Below are 19,034 nucleotides of genomic sequence, written 5' to 3' on the forward strand. Positions count from 1 at the left end.
ATGTTCCCCAGTGGGAGGTTCCAGATTTCTTGGGGGAAAAGGTCATATGTGGTATAGAATTGGTCTCTCCAAACTTCCAGTCATGAATGCACATGGAGCACATACACTGGAATCCCCTACCCTCAACTTCATCACACACAATGGCCATATATAGTATTTTAAATACTGAGCTAATGCAAAGTCAAGAAAGATAAATCACCAGATGCAACACTGCAACAACCCACAAGGCCTCAAAAAATCGCTATAGGCTGAGGAACTGTGGTCCTAGTCTCCACATAGGGTCAGGAATTAGGACTCCTGGACAACTGAGATTTGCAACTGGGCTGTGTAAGGACAGGAGCTAGGGATGAGACTCTGTCCACTAGGTAAAATATTAGAACTCTCAGCCTCCTACTTGTGGGAAGGTGGGGCCCTAATTCCTTCTCCATAGTGTGGAAACCCCGCAGAAACTGACATGAAAATGTGTTTGACTTTGTAGAGATCCCAGGAGAGACCACCTCAAAAACTTCCTTTAGAGGGAGGTGTCCTCAACCCCAGGTGCTTGTGGGATTACCTCAGATGTTAACTCCTGCTAAGGAGAAAAAATATAAAATATATGAGGAAGTCCATCACCACTCATTAATTAATTAACAACAGTTTTCTCTGGATACCTTTTGTGTGTCAGGGGTTAGAGATACATCAGGGTATAAAACAGTTAAAAACTTACTACACTGTTATGTTAACTCACTTGAACTTAAATTAAAAAAAACTTTGCAGTTAGAGCTTACTTTTAGGTTGGGAGTGACAGACAAATATGCATAGTAGACTCAATGATTCAAGTTATGGAGAGAAGTAAAGCAGGAAAGGGGATTAGGACATAGTGGAGGCAGATGGCATAATTTAAAATATCATGATCAGGGAAGGCCCACAGGTGGTGAGGTGAGGAGTCAAGTGGGTTTCTGAGGGAAGAGCAAATGCAGATGCCCTGAGACAGGAGCATGCTGGAAGGCTCAAAACGTAGTCAGGAGGCCAGTGTGGCTGAAGAGGAGTAAGAGGGAAAATAATAGATGAAGCCAGAGAGGTGAGCGAGATTGGCTTTTTTGGTAAGGCTTTATGGCATTGCAACTCACTGGTTTTAAGCAGAGAAATGACACAATCTGACTTATGTTTTAACAAGAGTTAGGATCACTCCAGGATTTTTTGACCCAATTAACTGGAAGCAGGGAACTGAAGATGGGAAGACCAAAGTTAGACAAGAATCTTTGGGAAGGGTAAGGAATTCAGTTTTGGACCATGTGAAGATATGGGGTAGACAGATAATGAATTTGGGGCTAAAAGAGGCTATCTATGCAGGAGGTATGAATTTGGAGGTCACAAGCATGGAGATAGGAGCAGAAACCACATAACCAGATGAGATCACTAAGGATGTGAGAGAATACAGAGAAGAGCAGAGATTTAAAGACTGAGAACCAGGGAATTCTAGCATTATGGGGTCAACAGTCCACATGCCCAACAAGTAGAACTCATTTCTGATGAACAAGAAATAATAGATTTGGAAAAGTAAGAATGCTGAAAATGTTCAAGTTGTTAAAAGAAAGACTAGCACCCACAAAACAAGGAGAGATCATGAAACATGAGCAGACAGATATGATGAACAAGAACCACACAGAAATCCTACGAATGAAAAATATACTGCAACAAAAATCTCAATGGATAAGCAGTAGACTAGGCACAGCTGAAGACTTAGTGAATTGGAAGACAGAATGGAAGAAATCCACCAAAGTGAAAAACAGATAAAAAATTTCTTCAGGCGGCATTTCTATTAAATGCTCTCACGGGGCACGCTCCTTACCTTCCAGGCTAGGAATGACTGTTGGAAGCAGTCAAACTTTTGAATCGGTCCAGAAATGGAACAAAACCCTTAACATGAAGGAAAAAGTAATTTATTTCTAGAATTGGGAAGATGTGGCAGCAGGATTGAAGACCTCTGCTAACAAGAGGTAACATTCGCTGGCTGTGTGGTGTGCGCCCGTCCCTGCAGGACTCTCACCAAGGCTCTCCATGAAGCTTACCTAGATGAACCTCAGGATCAGTGCTCACCTGAGGGGATGTGACTTTGTGACTTAGATGATTCTTCCTTTCTGGGAAGGTCAATTATATACCCAACTCTCAACACTTGCTGATCGTGCATCTTTCCCGGTCAAATGTATCATGCTAATAAGTTCATCAGCCATAAAGTCTCCCCTCACCTTGCCATTGTGGAAAGAAAGAAAGATGAAGATGACCCAGGACTTGAGAGGATCAGATCCAGAGTTATCGTTGGCTTCTGAACTGTCCACGTTAGCCTGGTTTTAAAGAAAAAACACACTCCAGACCTATTTTGCTCATAAACAACTTTTATTTTTGTTCTCAGTATGTGCCCTTGAAGATTCCAAAATGTCTGGAGTTTCTGATTCTCCTGGGACCAGAGGTAAAAGCATTGCACGGAAACACTCAACCTTGGCGCATCGCTCTCTCCCGAGGAACTACGTTTGAAGGCCTCAGAGAGAAGGAGCTGACACTCACACCTTATTCCAAGATGGGTAACACAGTGAACAAAGAATTAGTAAAACATAGACTCAGTCTGTAGAGGGCTTCAAATATACATATTCTATATATATAAACCTGTTATATAGGATTTCAACTTATCGGTTTCCTTGTGATTTGTAATTAAAGTACAAATGATATAGAGGTTGTACACTGCTGATTTCCCCTTCTCGGCGCCCCCCTCCCTCCCCAACATAAATAACATTACAAAGGTCAGGTGATCCTAAGAGTTTTTGTTGTTGTAAATATTTTGTTTTTAAAAATCATTTCCCCTTGCTCCCCTGCAAACTACCTCTGAGGGTTTGTGACATAGCAGCATGGACCGGACGTGACGGGGGATGGCATATGGATCTAATGGCGAGAGCGCACGACGTTGCTCCTCACTGGCACCGGATGGGCTTCTGCATTTCCACTGACAACAGAGGCTGCGACAGGAAGCAGAGAATGTGCAACGCGGTTTCATCCTCCGCCAACGAGGAGGAGGAGGAGGAGGCTGGCTGGACCACTGAGAAAAGCCCTAAAGGCATCGAGGTTTTGGAGACAGAGCACAGCTCCAGAAACGTCTTGGCTCAGTATTTACACGGTATCTTTCCACTGCATTTTCCTTTTGAGACATTTGTGTTTCTGAGGTTGGCTTGGGGAAAGAGGGGACTTAAAAACAAAGACAAACCGATTCCCACATACGTAAAAGTCCTGCTGTAAGTCTTACTCAGTTATTTTCACACACATCATTAAAAGTAGATACTGACAATGATTGGTTTCTTTTCTTATTCTTTTTTTTTTTTAAGAGCATGAGAAGAGCAAGAAATGAGAGAGAGAGAAGAGAGAGAGAGAGGAGGGTGCACTAAGGAGAGCGCCGTCCCTTCTTTAGCATTAAGTGACACTGGATGGTCTGGATTCGGTTCTTGGCCGGAACGAACTCAGGCTGCAGCTTCAGCGTCGATTCATACCACACCAGTGCTTTCTCAAACTCCTCCTGCGAGGGGCAAAGGGACAGATGTGAGAGGGATACCACCACCTGGCTAAGTATGTACTGTGACTTCTTTTTCGAGAAGCACCTCTGTGCTAGGAGCAATCCTGCAGTGTTTTCTCAATGGATCTACATCTCTGAGGAAAACTCTGAGGTCTGGAAGGGAACACCACCCCCAAGGTACAATATCACAAAGAAAAGGAAGGCAGAGCCCAAGAGCCAGAGGGGAAGGGGAGATGGACTTTACAAAGGTCTGACCCAACAGTGGGAGTAATCCTGGAGGTAACAGTGAGGACCAACATTGCTGAGTACTCAGGCACTGTGCCGGGTGCTTTATGAAAACCCTCCATTTAATCCTCACAGAAACCTCTAGAACTGGGCCTGGCAAATGCTCCTTAGGCATCTCCCTGAATTTTCTACTATAGCTAGAAAGATGGACGTTAACTATCTCAAAGTCAGGTGCTGTAAATTTTGAAACAGTTTTTTGTTCTCCATAGCATTTAAAAATATGAACATCGTTTGGAAATGACTGCTGTCATATTGAAGGTGTTAATCTTTTACTTAGACCAATAGTCTCAAAGAGGAGTCCAAACCAAATGGTTAAATGACTCCTTCTAGGCAAATGAGAGGCAGAATTCCTCATTCATAGTAGCAAATTTCACATTTACTGGGGACAAAAATAGATTCTTCGATTTTAAGAAGCAGAGAAGGAAATTTGCACATTCAGCAATATCTACCTGGCCAAATTATACTCGCTGCCTTTCAAGTCAAGGATGACACATAAAACTTACAGCTTCAAGCTGCTCATTCTATTAACCTTTATTGAGAGGACCTTGGGAATCGCCCCATGTGGGACACCAAGCTTTAGATGAAAATGCATGGCACAATTCTCATGTTAAATTCAGCTATGGCAGCTTCCAGGGGACCCCTGGGATTTTAAGTTCTGAACTCTGCCCTTGTTTCGGACCAGAATGAGGGTTCTGGATGATGGCTTTGCCATTTTCTCTGAAAATGGTATCCTGTGAAACTAGTGGCATGCCACCATTCATGAAACATGTGATGAGCACCTAGCATGTGCCACACACTGTGACATGCTAGGAACAGAAAGATGAAGAGGAATCTCTTCCCTAAGGAGTGCACTGTCTAGGGGGGAGAGACAGATACTTAAAAAATTATAAAACAAGGCGAAAATATGGCAAGAGAGACATGTACAGGGCCTCATGAATGCAGCGACATAGGCACCTAGCCCCACCGGAAAGCAGGAGAGCCCGGGTGCTTCTGTCCCCCTGGAGTGTCAGGTAAGGTTTTCTGGGACAGGTGAAGTCTCCAGAAAATTGTAGGTAAATCTGACTCTACTGTTAGTGTGACACTCACCAGGGGGAGCTACACAGTTGCAAATACTTAGATGAATTTCATGTCCTATTTTTTTTTTTTTAATTCACAAACTCCTCAGCCATGAACTAGACCTCTGGTGGAGCTAGCAATCGGAGACACAAAACGTACAGGAAGCTGGAAGACACGGACACGTCAAGGGAGTTTGAAAGCAAAGGTGTGCCGGGGAGGGACAGCGGCGGAGCTGGCATGCCCTGCCCGCCGCAGCAACCTCACCATTGCCACGTAGACGTTGCCCAGCGTGAAGTGGTTCACGGCAAAGTGTGGCGCGATCTCTACAGCCATGGTGGCCACTATGACGGCGTCGTGCCAGAGCTTGGCGTTGTGCAGGATGTTCGCCAGGCTGATCAGGGGCACGTCCTGGGAAAGGAAGGAGAATGGTGAGAAGGAAAGGATACTGATTTCCGAGTTTTCATTCCTGGTGGTTCCAATCCTTAATAATGCAGTAAGTTCTTCCTGGTAAGTGACTGAGTAACGCAGCTGAACCTGCTAGTCTTCTGTTTGCTACTGGTCTGGGACAGATGAACAGGCTGCATGGGGACATAAACCAATGCATGACTTTTTTCATTAGGAAAGTCTGGCCTCAAAACACAAAGCACAAGAGTCAGCTGAGTAAACAATCTGCTTAGGGAAGTTGCTGGTGGACTGCCGGGGCAGGTTCCTGACTCGCTGCAGACCAGTAAGAAACAGTTCATGGCCCGACACCTGTCCACAGACCACACTTGGGAGTCTTGCTGTCGGAGAGTCGAAGTGTCTTCTGCAAGGTCCACGGCATCATCTGCTTGAAGCAGGGTCCGGCAAACTCTGGCCTACAGGCCGGATCTAGCCTGCTGCCTCTATTTGTAAGGGTTTTTTTGGAATGTAACCATTCCTGTTCCTTTACGTATTTCTGTGGCTGTTTCAGGCCCACATGGCAGAACCGAGTGGCTCCAACAGAGGCTGTCTGGCCCACACAGCCTAAATTTCTTACTGCATGGCCCTTTACAGAAAACGTTTTCTGGCCCCTGACCTAGAGTACCCAATGGCTGGAAGTACAGAGCACAGAACGATGGGCTGAACAAGTAGCACCCCAAGCAAGTACCCTCTGTCTCACACTGTGCAGGGTTCTACAGGAGATCCAGAAGACCTAGGGAAAAAGGACCCCCCTTTGTCCTTACTGGACACTCGCAGAATGAGGTCATTATATGAGGTCACAGAGCTTCATAACTTGCCTAAGGTCACAAAGCTCCCAAGAGGCAGAGCTCCAGACGCCATTCCATACGCTGCCCTTATGAACCAAGGAGACATGAGCCGTGTCTTCAGGAAGTCTGAGATGTGGAGGCGAACGCAGAACTCAGCACGTGTGGATACAACTGTGCTTTTAAAAAGCTGAACGTTCTCAGTCATCACAGCAATAACTGGCATTTTTGAAAAGACTGATGTGACACTGAGTTAGCAGGGCTTTTTGTTCTTGTGGAAAAGGTGAAGTCAGAGACCAGGAACTGGCCGATACGTAAGAAGAGATGGAAACTGCTTCGGTTTCAGTGTCTGGAAACAAGCTTAGGTCAGCAGGATACATAAAACAAGTGTCACAGGCCTCCAGGCCCCTGGGGGTAAGCTAATCCCAGAAGGACCTGCGGGGTGATGGCCTGACCATGCCAGTGTGTTTGTTGTACGTTGGGTGGCTCTGCAAACAGTGGAAGGGGCATTAAATGATGGAATCTTGAAGACCTTCCCCCGTGTTCCTATTTTCAGAGGCAGGGAAGGTGTAAGTGGGGCTGAAGGTTCTTCCCACCTATGCTAGCCTTTTGCCACTTTCTTACTGGCTGAGCATGAGGAAGCCTAGTTGAAACCTCATAACCAACAATGGAAAGGACCAAGAGCCAGAAATTCGCACCTCTGAGTCCCACTCACCTTCATCTGGTGTGGAGCATAGTGGAGGGCCTGGCGGAGGCAGTCGATGGCCTTCTTTCCTTGGCCTTTCACTCTCCAGTAGAGGGCTGCCATGCTGGAAAGGACCCAGGATGTCTGGTTCTACAAAGGAATGGTCAGTTGAAGCTGGTGTCTCTTAAATATGTGTATTAGAGAGGTTAGTCCCTTGCCTGTGACATGAATTACAGATACATTCCCTCAGTTTTCTGATGTCTGCCTTTGGACCTATGGTTTTTTGTGTGATGTAGGTTTTGATTTCCACAGTGCAGCTGATTAATTTAGATGGCTTCTGGATTTTCAGTTGTAGCTCACAAGGTCTTGCTTACTTCAAGGTTATCAAGAAATTTTACCACGCTTTTCCCCCAGAACTTTTATAGTTTCATTTTTCACATTTAAATATTTGACCCATTTGAAATTTAACTTGGTGTAAAAGATATGGCTTCAACTTAGATGGTTACTAAGTTGTCCCAATAAGATTTAACAAATAATTCATCTCTCTTCCCCCAGTGAGATGTTACCTTTACCATATACAAAATTTCAGCACTTAATTTAGGTCTAATTTTGGAGTTTCCTGTCTATTTCATTTGCCCCCTTTGATGGATGGTCTCTAACTCCCAGCCATTACAGATGAAGCCATCAGAAAATTTACCCTGCTTTCTGCTTTCTACCTTCTTTCTTTCTTCCAATCTAATTTTTTTTTGGTAATTTTATTATTCTTCATTGTCAGGGCATGTAGTATTGATATTCTATCACCCTATTCCCCATATTTGTTTTCCTACTGGTTTTGCAGTTAAATATATTCATTGACCATGACATTACTTTTGTGTGGTTTCCCCAATCATCCCATGGTTGGCTGAGGTTCAGCCCAGTACTGTTGGTGGGAACAATATTCTTGGAGATTGTTACGCGCTGAATCGTGCTCCTCCAAGACACATATGTTGAAATCTCAGCCTCTCATACCTCAGAATGTAACTGTATTTGGAGGTAAGGTCTTTAAGGAGGTAATTAAATTAAAACGAGGCCATCAGTGTGAGGGCTTAATCGAATAAGACTGGGTTTATATGAAGGATTTACAGGAGAGGAAGAGATACGTCAGGGTCCTGTGTGCAGAGGGATGACCCTGTGGAGAGGCAGCAAGAGGCTAGCCATCAGCAGCCAAGGAGGGAGGTCTCAGAGGAAACCCACCCTGTTGGGACCTGGATCCCAGACTTGTGGCCTCCAGAAATGTGAGAGAACAAATTTCTACCGTTTAAAGTACCCAGTCTGTGGTGCTTCGTTACGGTAGCCCTAGCAAACTAACAGACATGTTCAAAACTTTCTGTCTGCAGCCTTCATACCTGAAGGACAGCTGGCTCATTCTTTCTTTCCTTGAATAATGTGTTGGCATTGTTCCATTGCTTGGTGGCTGCAAAGAAATCTGAGGCTGCCTGACTTATTCCCCCTTCTTAGTGACTTGGTCCTTTTGACTGGTTTCTCAAAAGGATTCTTTTTTAAAACTCAAATTATCTTTCTTTAATGCCAATATTTCACACATACAAAAGAACATATTTATATAATTATATATACATATAACACGATTATATAAAAATATACACCTATGCTATAAAACAAAGTAACGAATATCCCAGAAGCTGCCACCCTAGTGAAGAATGAACCTGCAGCCAGCCACCTATGTGTCTAGCCTCTTGCCTTTTCTCCAGAGGCACACACCATCCTAAATGCTGTTATTCCATTGTTTTTAATTTTTTTTAAAGATTTTTATTTTTCATTTGAGACACAGATATATATATATATATATATAGAGAGAGAGAGAGAGAGAGAGCATGAGCAGGGGGAGAGGCAGAGGGAGAGGGAGAAGCAGGCTCCACGCTGAGCCAGGAGCCTGACGTGGGGCTTGATCCCAGGACCCTGGGATCATGACCCGAGCCGAAGGCAGATGCTTAACCATCTGAGCCACCCAGGCGGCCCTCCATTGCTTTTTAAAACACTGTTCCATCTCTCTCTCTCACACACACACACACATATTTGCTTCAACAATATAATACTTAGTGTACTTCATCCCGTGCATTATTAAAGTGGTCTAACACTGTAAGGAGTCTTCTGGGACCAAGTTTTTACTGAACACTCTGTTTCTAAAATCCATCCATGTTGTGTGTAGCTTTAGCTCATTCAATTTCCTTGCTGCACAATTAAATGTCCATTAAGTGAATATATTATAATGTATTTATCCATTTTCTGTAGATGGGGGCTCTGAGTTATTTCCTGTTTTTAAGTTTTCTGTTGCAAATAAATGTGCAGTTTCTCCAGTCTACAGCAGATACCTAGGGGTAGGATTGCTGGTTCACAAGATATGCAAAGGTCCAACAGAACACGAGAATGCTAACTTGTTCCTTACAGGTGCTGTAACAATCTACAATCCCATCAATGTTTAGAAGTGCTTCTTGCTTTGTAGCCTTTCTAATTCTTGGTGTCATCGGTGGGGGTAAAACAGCATCTTACTGTGGTCTTGGTTTGCATTTCCTGATCATTAGTGAGACTGAAATTGTTTCTTGAGTTTATTGGCCACACACATCTTCTTTCAGTGAAGGGTCTGTTAATATCTTTTATGTACCTATTTTATTATTTATCTTTCTCATCAATTTGTTTATATGTTCTGCCTATCAGTCCTTGTAGGTTGAATGTGTTATACATACTTTCTCTCACTCTGGCTTATCTCTCTTTCATTTAAAAAATGCATTTAATTAAAAAAAGTTTAAACTTTAATGTAGTTGAACTTATTTACATTTTCTTTTCTAGTTAGTGCTTTAGTATCTTAAGAAATCATTTTCTATTCCAAGGCCAGAAAGATCATCTCCCACATTTTATTCTAATTTTTAAGGCTTTGTTTTTCATACTCAAATCCTTAATTCAAATGGAATTCCTTTTTTGTGTAAGCTGTGAGGTTAGGATGAATGAGCTCAGCAATTGCCCCAGCACAGCTTCCTGCAAAATCCCCCTTCTCCCAGCTGATCTTCCACAGTCCAGTGTATGTCAGAGTCTGCCTCGGGACTTTCTATGTAGTCTCCGCTTGTCATTATTTCTGTTTATCCTTGAGCACACGGCATTATGGCTTGTTTTATAATTTTTCATAAAAGTAAGGCAACTCTCACAACCTTATTTTTTTCAAGAGTGTTATGTCTATTCCTTACCCTTCCATATAAAGGTCTGCTTTTCAAGTACCATAAAAAAAACCAAACTTGTATTTTTATTATAGTAGCATTGACTCCATAAATCAAATTAGGGAAAACTGACATGTTTATGATGTGTGTCGTCTTATCCATGAACATTATATATCTCTCTATTTAGGTCTTTTAAAATGCCTTTCAATAGAGTTGTATCACTTTGTGCAGACAGGGCTTACAAATTTTTTGTTAGATTTATTATTGGGAACTTTATATTTCTGTAGCGATGGAAATACACTTTGAAAATTGTGTTTTCAAATACTTTTTGCGGCTGTATAGAAATGCAACTTATTTTTATTGACTTCACTGGCAGCTATCTTGATAAAAATATTATTTCTAAAAATTTGTAGATTCTTTTGGGTTTGCTATGTAGATAATCACAACATTTCTGAATAATATTTTGGTTTTTTTCTTCCTAATACTTAGGACAATAATTTTTTTTTTTTTTAATTTACTGTACTTGCTAGGACTTTTGGTACAAATTTGGAAAAAAGTGATGGTGAGCATTCTCTTTCCTGATTTTGAAGAATTATTTTAAATATTTCCCCATTAAGAATCATCTTTGCTGTGGGGTGCCTGGGTGGCTTAGTCGTTAAGCATCTGCCTTCGGCTCAGGTCATGATCCCAGGGTCCTGGGATCGAGCCCCGCATCAGGCTCCCTGCTCCTCGGAAAGCCTGCTTCTCCCTCTCCCACTCCCCCTGCTTGTGTTCCATCTCTGTCATATAAATAAATAAAAAATCTTTAAAAAAAAAAATCTTTGCTGTAATACTTTGTTGATTCTTCTCATCAGATTAAGGAAGTCCTGTCTATTCTTAATTTGCATTAATTTACATCATGAATGGTATTGCATTTTATCAAATACAATCTACTGAAATAACTTCATAATTTTAAGCCTTTAATTTGGTTGATGAAATACAGAGTTTTCCTAAAGTTAGACCGTTTTTGTATTTCTGGGATAAACCCAACTTGATAAAGGTGCATCCTGTAAAAGAAAAATATATGCTGTTGGATTTAGTCTGTTAAAATTTGGCTTTTTTTTGTTTTTTAAGATTTTATTTATTTGACAGAGAGAGACAGGGAGAGAGGGAACACAAGCAGGGGGAGTGGGAGAGGGAGAAGCAGGCTTCCCACAGAGCAGGGATCCCGATGCAGGGCTTGATCTGAGGACCCTGAGATCATGACCTGAGCCGAAGGCAGATGCTTAATGACTGAGCCACCCAGGTGCCCCTTGGTTTATGGTTTTGATACCTATGTTTGTGAGTGAGCTTAGAGTATAATTTTTCTTTCTCATAATGTCTTTGTCTAGTTGTTTTCAAGGTTACACTAGTCTTGTCTCAAACAATTAACTGGAAAGTTGTTCCCTTTTCTGCTGTCCAGAAGAGTCTGTTTATATTGAGATGGTGTATTTCTTAAAAGTTTGGTAGAAGTCATATTTAAAATAAATACACCTTATATTCTTTGTAAGATTTTTTTTTAACCTACTGCTTCAATTTATTTGAGTTCTGATACACAAATGAATTTGGGTAATTACATTTTTCTAGAAATTTGTCTTCAATTTGTCTTACAAATTGTTTTCAAATTTATTGGCATAATTGTATCATTTTCTTATCTTTTTAGCTGTAGTTTTGCTTCCCCTTTCCCTCAATATTAGTTATTTGTGCTTTATTTTTTCTTGATTAATTCTGTCTGACTAGTGCTTCGAAGAAACAACTTTTGGGCTGTGGATCTCTATTCTACCTTTGGTTTCTGTTTCATTGATTTCTGCACCTAATAATAGAACTTAAAAATGCAAGAATAAAAAACTGATAGAAAATAAAATATATACAAATTCAGAATTATAGCTGTAGATTTCAATATGCTTCTCAATAACAGAAGAAATACACAAAAAATGAGTAAAGATAAAGAAGACATGAACAATATTATCAAACAACTTGACCTAAATGACATTTCTAAAATACTCTAACAGTAGTAGTGTTCTTTTCTAATGTACATGGAACATTTACCAAGACAGATTATTTTCTGGGTCATAAAACAAGTCTGAATAAGTTCAAAAGAATTTAAGTCACACAAACTATGTTCATTTACTGCAATGAAATTAAATTAGAAATCAATTAAAGAGATCTGGAAAATGCCCAATAGTTGGAAACCCAAATAACATACTTCTAAATAACTTAGAGATCAAAGGAGAAATTAGGAGGAAAATTATAATCTATTTTAAACTGAATGAAAATACCAAAAACTAATGATGTAATGTATGTTGACTAACATAATAAAATAAAATAAAATAAAAACTGAATGAAAACACGACAAAATTTGTGATATGCGACTAAAACAGAATTTAGAGGGAACTTTTAGCACTAAACACCTACCTTAGAAAAGCAAGGGATCAAATCAATAACCCAAGCTTCCACATAAAGAAACTAAAAAAACCCCCAGCAAATTAAATCCTAAGAAGCACAAGACAGGAAATAGTAAAGGTAAGAGCAGACATCAATGAAGGAGAAAATAAAAACAACAGGGAAAAATCAATGGATCCAAAACCTTGAGTTCTTGGTTCTTTGAGAGGATCAATAAAATGGATAAATTTCTAGTCAGTCTGATCAGGAAAAAAAAGGGAAAAGATACAAAGTACCAACATCAGAATTATGACAGCATATGTCATATGACAGCATAATAACAGATCCTACAGATGTTAGCAGAATGAGAAAAAAAAATATTATGAACAATTTTATGCTAATAAATTCAACAACTTAGATGAAGTGGACAAATTTCTTTAAAGACACAACAAAACTCACTCAAGAAGAGAGATAATTTGAATACTTTTATTAAAGAAACTGAACTTGCCCTGCCCTTTATTACAGATTGTTTTTGAGATTGCTTACTTCTGGGGGGCGCCTGGGTGGCTCAGTTGGTTAAGCGACTGCCTTCAGCTCAGGTCATGATCCCAGGGTCCTGGGATTGAGCCCCACACTGGGCTCCCTGGTCTGCGGGAAGCCTGCTTCTCCCTCTCCCACTCCCCCTGCTTGTGTTCCCTCTCTCGCTGTGTTTTTGTCAAATAAATAAATAAATCTTAAAAAAAAAAAGATTGTTTACTTCTTGGCTTCTATTTCTTCTTATCATTTTTTGTTGCTGTTGGTCTGATCCTTAAACGCTTTTTTCCTTTTTTTGCCACTTCTTGCATGTTTTTTTTTTTTGATCCTCCCCTTCCTACCTTCATTATTTTATCCTCAAAGATTTGGGATTTGTGCATTCTTTTTAATGGTTAACCTTAAATCTTTACTCAGTATTTAACGCAAAGTCCAAGCAATGTGTTAATTCACTCCTCCTAAATGTTAAGAGGCCTTTTGAACATCTTAACTTGGATCATCCCACCCTCAAATGTATATTGTTTTGTACAGTATTTCAGTTTAGCCATTTCTCTTAAAAATCCCACAAACTATCATTTTCTACAGACATGTTTGTTTGGGTTTGCATGCCTGTATCATTTTATCTGCTTAGCAAATCTTCTTTTGTCTCAGACAATCCTTTGGCTTTCATATAGAGAAGTTCCTTTAGGTAGGACTCTTGGTAGTAAACTTTTCCCAGTTATCTTTAAATGTCTTTATTCTTCTCTCATTGTAAGGTACACAATTCTAGGGGGGCCCAGTATGCTTTCAAAACTATCATCTGGCTTAGATAGTTGCTGTAAGAAACAGGCTGTCATTTTAACCATCATTCCTCTGTAATCTGTCCTTTCTGTCTCCATAAGGGCAGAGATCTTTGTCTAAATTTTTCTTCACTGATTTATCCCAAGCACTTAAAAAGTATTTGGTACACAGTAGGCCTCTGCTACATATTTGTTGATGAATAAATTCATGCATGCATGTTGTGGTCTTTATTATCCAAAATTATATAATCTGCTCTGTGGTACCGTGGCTGGAACTCTGCAAACCATAGTTCTCCTTCGCCAGCAGGCTTCTTGTTGGGGTCTGCAAACGTGCACGCTAGCAGACCGGAAGGCAAGGGGGAGAAGGGGCTTTTCTCTTCCTGTCTGCGTGTTGCACCTGTCACTGTCATCTGAGCAACAGCACCTTGCACTCCCAGACCCAGCCTCACTACATCCCTTCAGCAGCCAGGCTCGGATCCCTCTTCAGAAGCCAGAACTCCCGCTTGCCAGAACTCTGCCTGTGAACGCTTAGATTTTGAAAACCCCACTGCCTGCCTGTTTCTCTCATCCCTAGGGGTGGGAGCCAGGCCCAACAGTTGGTATCTCTAGCTTACCAGTCACGTGTTCCCTTTGTTTTCTTTTTCGCCCTCCCACAACAATGTAATCCATTCTCTACCTTCAGTTTGCTCTTCTGAATTACCTAATGTTGTTTCTGTTTTCCTGACAGTACCCTGAATGAAACAGATGCTTTTAAGATACCTTTGTCTTTGCTGTTTTACTATGATGTAGCTAGGCATGGAATTCTTTTTATTTATCCAGCTTGGAATACAGCACGCTTCCTGAATCTGTTGATTCACTTATCTTCTTGTCTCTATAATATTTTAGGTAATTTTTTATACACAAAGCTCGCAATTCACTAGTTATTTGTGTCTAATTCACCCAATGAGTATTCAACCTAAACAAATATATTTATTTTTATTTATTTATTTATTTATTTTTAAAGATTTTATTTATTTATTTGACACAGAGAGAGATAGCAAGAGCAGGAACACAAGCAGGGGGAGTGGGAGAGGGAGAAGCAGGCTTCCCGCCGAACAGGGAGCCCGATGTGGGACTCGATCCCAGGACCCTGGGATCATGACCTGAGCCGAAGGCAGATGCTTAACGACTGAGCCACCCAGGCGCCCTATTTTTATTTTTTTAAAGATGTTATTTATGTGTCAGAGAGAGACACAGCGAGAGAGGGAACACAAGCAGGGGGAGTAGAAGAGGGAGAAGGAAGCTTCCCGCGGAGCAGGGAGCCCGATGCGGGGCTCGATCCCAGGATCCTGGGATCATGACCTGAGCCGAAGGCAGGCGCTTAACGACTGAGCCACCCAGGCGCCCCCAAACAAATATATTTTTAGTTTAAGATGTGTCAATTTGTTTTTTAACTTCCTCATTGCTGATATGCTATTTGGTTGCTCATCTTTGAGATAACATTTAAAAAATATTTTATAATGAGAAATTTCAAATATATACAAAAGAAGGCAATAGTATAAGAACTTCCATGCACTCATTGCCCAGCTTCAACACTTATCAACTCATGGTCACTTCTGATTTTCTCTAACCCCTCATCCATATTAATCTGAAGCAAATCCCAGACTTCATATAATTTCATCAGTAAGTTTTCCAGTGTGTACCTCTAAAAGATAAAAACTCATGATTAAAACATAAGATTAATAAAGCTTGCCTAAAATATTGAAAATTATTTTTTAATATCATCAATAGTCCTGTTTCCCCTGGTTGTCTTATGCAGGTTCGCTCTGCTTTTGTAATCTGAATCATAATCTAAATAAAGTCCGTATGTTGCCATTGGTTAATGTGTTCTGTAAGTCTCTTGATTTCTAGGGTTCATCTTCATCTACTTTTTAACATTTCTGTAGAAGAAATGGGGTTATTCATCCTGTTGTTTTCCACTGACTGGATTCTGCTGATGGCATCCCAGGAGTCATCTAACACGCTCCTTTGTCCCCTGTATTTCCCATTAGTTGGTAGTCAGAGGCTTGACTGGCCTCAGATTTGACTTACCGAGGAGGGAGGGTGGCAAAACACTTCACAGGTGGTAATGTGAACGTCCAACGGTACCCCACACAGTGTCTGGGTGTATTTGTGAAGTTAGCAGTGAGTGATGATCACTGCCATAAATTAATTAGGAGCAGCAAAACTGTAATATTCTAATTTTATCATTTCTAGTTTACTGGTTGGAATATTCCTATAAAGAGATTTTTTCTCATCAATGAATCATTTACCCCAAAGTACAGTTCATTTAGAAAGGAAGGAAACATATTTGTTATTTTCTCTTTACATTAAAAAAAAAAAAAAACACCAAAAAACAAACAAAACAAAAAACTAAGTTGTTCCCATGCATCCTCCAAGACCAAATCCTCATAGTGAATTTGGGAGTTTAAATATCGTTTAATATATGTGATGTGTTCCACCCACTCAGTTGCTTTGTTGATTTTTGCTGCTCAAAGTGTTCCACCTTTGGCCAATGGAAGCATATTCCAGTTGGCTCTGAGTTCTTCTGACACAAACTTTGTTGACTTTGGGAGCCTCTTTGCTTTCCCAGACTTGGTAGAAGCCCTTTCTCCAAGGAATTCTGGTTCCTTTTAGTGGAAAATGGTATCTAAACATCAATATCTAGGCACAACGTGTGCTTACCAATACTGGGTTACTCACTGATACTAGTCTTTCCATCAAATAAAGTTAGGAAATGTGTAAATACATGAGAAAGTTTTGCTATTATTTCTAATTCACGACTACAGACATTTACTTAACATCATCATTCTCACACTTTTATGTCCTTCACCTGTACCCAAACTCTAGTTCTCAACATCACCAACAAAATTACTCGTTTATTTTGCATTGCACACACCTACAACCTCAGAACAATATCAGTATTATTAACGATAGTATTACTGAAAATGAATAAGGTTTTCTTTTGTGCTTAGGGTAAATCCCATCAAGGGAGGCAGTCAAATAATTGTCTTTTAAAGTCACTTGGAATAGTTCCTCTTGATGTGGTTATACCACCAACTGAATACACAGTTGGGCTCACTTAATTTTACTTTTAATTAGGAATTGCCTTATTAAAATTTGTTTTGTAATTATATAAAATATTTGTTTTCAAAGTCAAGTAGAAAAGACAATGTAGATTCAAGGAAAACTAGCTTTATGCCCAGTCTTTCCCATCCAATTTCTTTCTTCCCTCTATGGAAAACCATTTACAAGTATTTTTAAAAGTTACTCTTCCATTTTAAAATATCTGTTTCTCTCTACATACATCCCCCACCTTGCCATTGTTTAAAAAACAAAATATTGTAATCAGAGAGATGATTTTCTCCACTTTTCCTTTTTTTCACTGGCTATATCCTGGAGATTACTTCATAGAAGTTTACAGAAATTGTCTTCATTCTTTTTGACAGCTGTAAAAGACTCCATTGTGTGGATGTTCACACCCAATAAACACCCATGGATGAGTTTTTATTTAATCAGTCTCCTCCTGTTGGGCATTTGGGTTGTTTCCAGTCTGCTATTACAAATGAGGCTACAATCAACAGCCTTATTCATAGGTATTTTTGTATTAATTTTTTTGCCAGTGTATTTTTAGAAAAGATTCCTGAAAGCTGGCTACACAGGTAAATGAATGTATAATTTTGCTAGATGTAGTCAATTTTCTCTCCATAAAGGTTATTCCACTTTGCCTTTCCACCAGCAATGTATGAAGAGCAGTGCCAATTTCCCCATAGCCTCACTGAGTCTATCAAATTTCTGAATTTCTGCCAGTATCATTGGCAAGAAATATCTCACTGTAGTTTTGATTTGTTCTTTTTCTAGCTTTTTGAGATTAAAGCATAGATCACTGATTTCTGGTCTTTTTTTTTTTTTTTTTTAAACTAATATATCCATTTACGGGCTATAAACTTCCCTCAAGCACTGCTTTAGCTGCATTCCCACAAGTTTTGACATGCTTTATTTTTGTTATCATTCATTTCAAAATATTTTCTAATTTTGCTTGGGCTTTCACTGACCCATGGGTTACATAGAGGTGTACTGCTTAATGTCACCAAAATTGCTGAGGATCTTCCATCTTTCCTCTTGCTTCTGATCTTTATTTTTTTAATTTAATTCCACTATGGTCAGAAAATATACTCTGCATATTATTTCAATATTTTAATTTATGACTCAGTTTATGATCAACATGGTAAATGGTCCACGTGCATTTTTTAAAAATTTATCTTAAGTGGGCTCCATCCTAACATGGGGCTCGAACTCATAACCTCAAGATCAAGAGTTGCATGCTCTACCAACTGAGCCATATGCTTTTTAAAAAATGAGAATTATGTCACAGTTTAATGCAACATTATATAAATATGTTAGGTCAAATTTGTTTTTTAGCAAGATGGTCTATATTTTTACTTTTTTTTGTCTGCTTAGTTCTATCACCTACTGAGAGAGGTTGACATCTATTATGATTGTAGACTCATTTGTTTCTCTGTATAGATCTGCCAATGTTTAATGCTTGCCTTATTTGAAATTATCTTATTGGTTACATACAGATTTACAATTTTCTATATTCCTGGTGGACTGACCACTCTATTATTATGAATTGTCTTTTTCTGTAGTAATTCTTCTTCCCTTAAATTCCACATTGTCTGATGTTAGTATAGTTAAACCAGCTTTCTTTTGTTTAGTATTTATATATCTTTTTCCCATCTGTTTAATTTCAACTATTTAATATCTTATATTAAAGTGTGTTACTTGTGTTGTGAACAGTACATAATTGGGTTCAGTATTTTAACCCAGTCTGATAATGTTGGTACTCTAATTGGAATACTTAGTCCCTTTGTATTTACTGTCATTACTGACATATTGTGCTTATCTCTATCGCTTTACTATTTCTATTTTATTTTACCCATTTTTATATTTTACATATATATTTCTATTTTATATTCCTTTTGTCTTCCTTTCTTGCTTCTTTACTGAATTAATCAAATGTTTTCTTATTATTCCATTTTTCCTTAACTATACATTCTTTAACTGTTCGTTTAATGACTAGCCTAGAAACTACAATATGCATCTTTAAATTATTCCAGACTAAAAATACAAATGATTACTTTAATTTTACTACTTCCCTGATAATGCTAAAACCTAACATCCTGCCCATGTGCACTCATGGGAAAATTAATCTCATGTGAACCTTTTAGCTGTGTTCCCCTGGAAACCTAATAAAGGTAGAATGTCAGCCATGTTACCAGCCAACACAGTTATGGTAAAGCTGACCTG

The 19,034-nt window shown here is 39.6% G+C and overlaps 1 protein-coding gene across 2 annotated transcripts in view; it reads right to left on the minus strand.

The window, feature by feature from the left end:
• Positions 1-2,357: 2,357 nt before the first annotated feature.
• Positions 2,358-19,034, minus strand: part of TTC17 (tetratricopeptide repeat domain 17) — a 115,671-nt gene continuing 98,994 nt past the window's right edge. For both annotated transcript variants that reach the window (XM_036097677.2, XM_036097676.2), the window contains 3 exons: positions 6,821-6,940; positions 5,144-5,287; positions 2,358-3,541 (listed from right to left, as the gene is read on the minus strand). In XM_036097677.2, the coding sequence (XP_035953570.1) occupies positions 3,410-3,541; positions 5,144-5,287; positions 6,821-6,940 (396 nt within the window). In that variant the 3' untranslated portion in view covers positions 2,358-3,409. The remainder of the gene's footprint in view (positions 3,542-5,143; positions 5,288-6,820; positions 6,941-19,034) is intronic.

This window comes from Halichoerus grypus, chromosome 11 (genome assembly GCF_964656455.1).
Source record: "Halichoerus grypus chromosome 11, mHalGry1.hap1.1, whole genome shotgun sequence".
NCBI lineage: Eukaryota > Metazoa > Chordata > Mammalia > Carnivora > Phocidae > Halichoerus > Halichoerus grypus.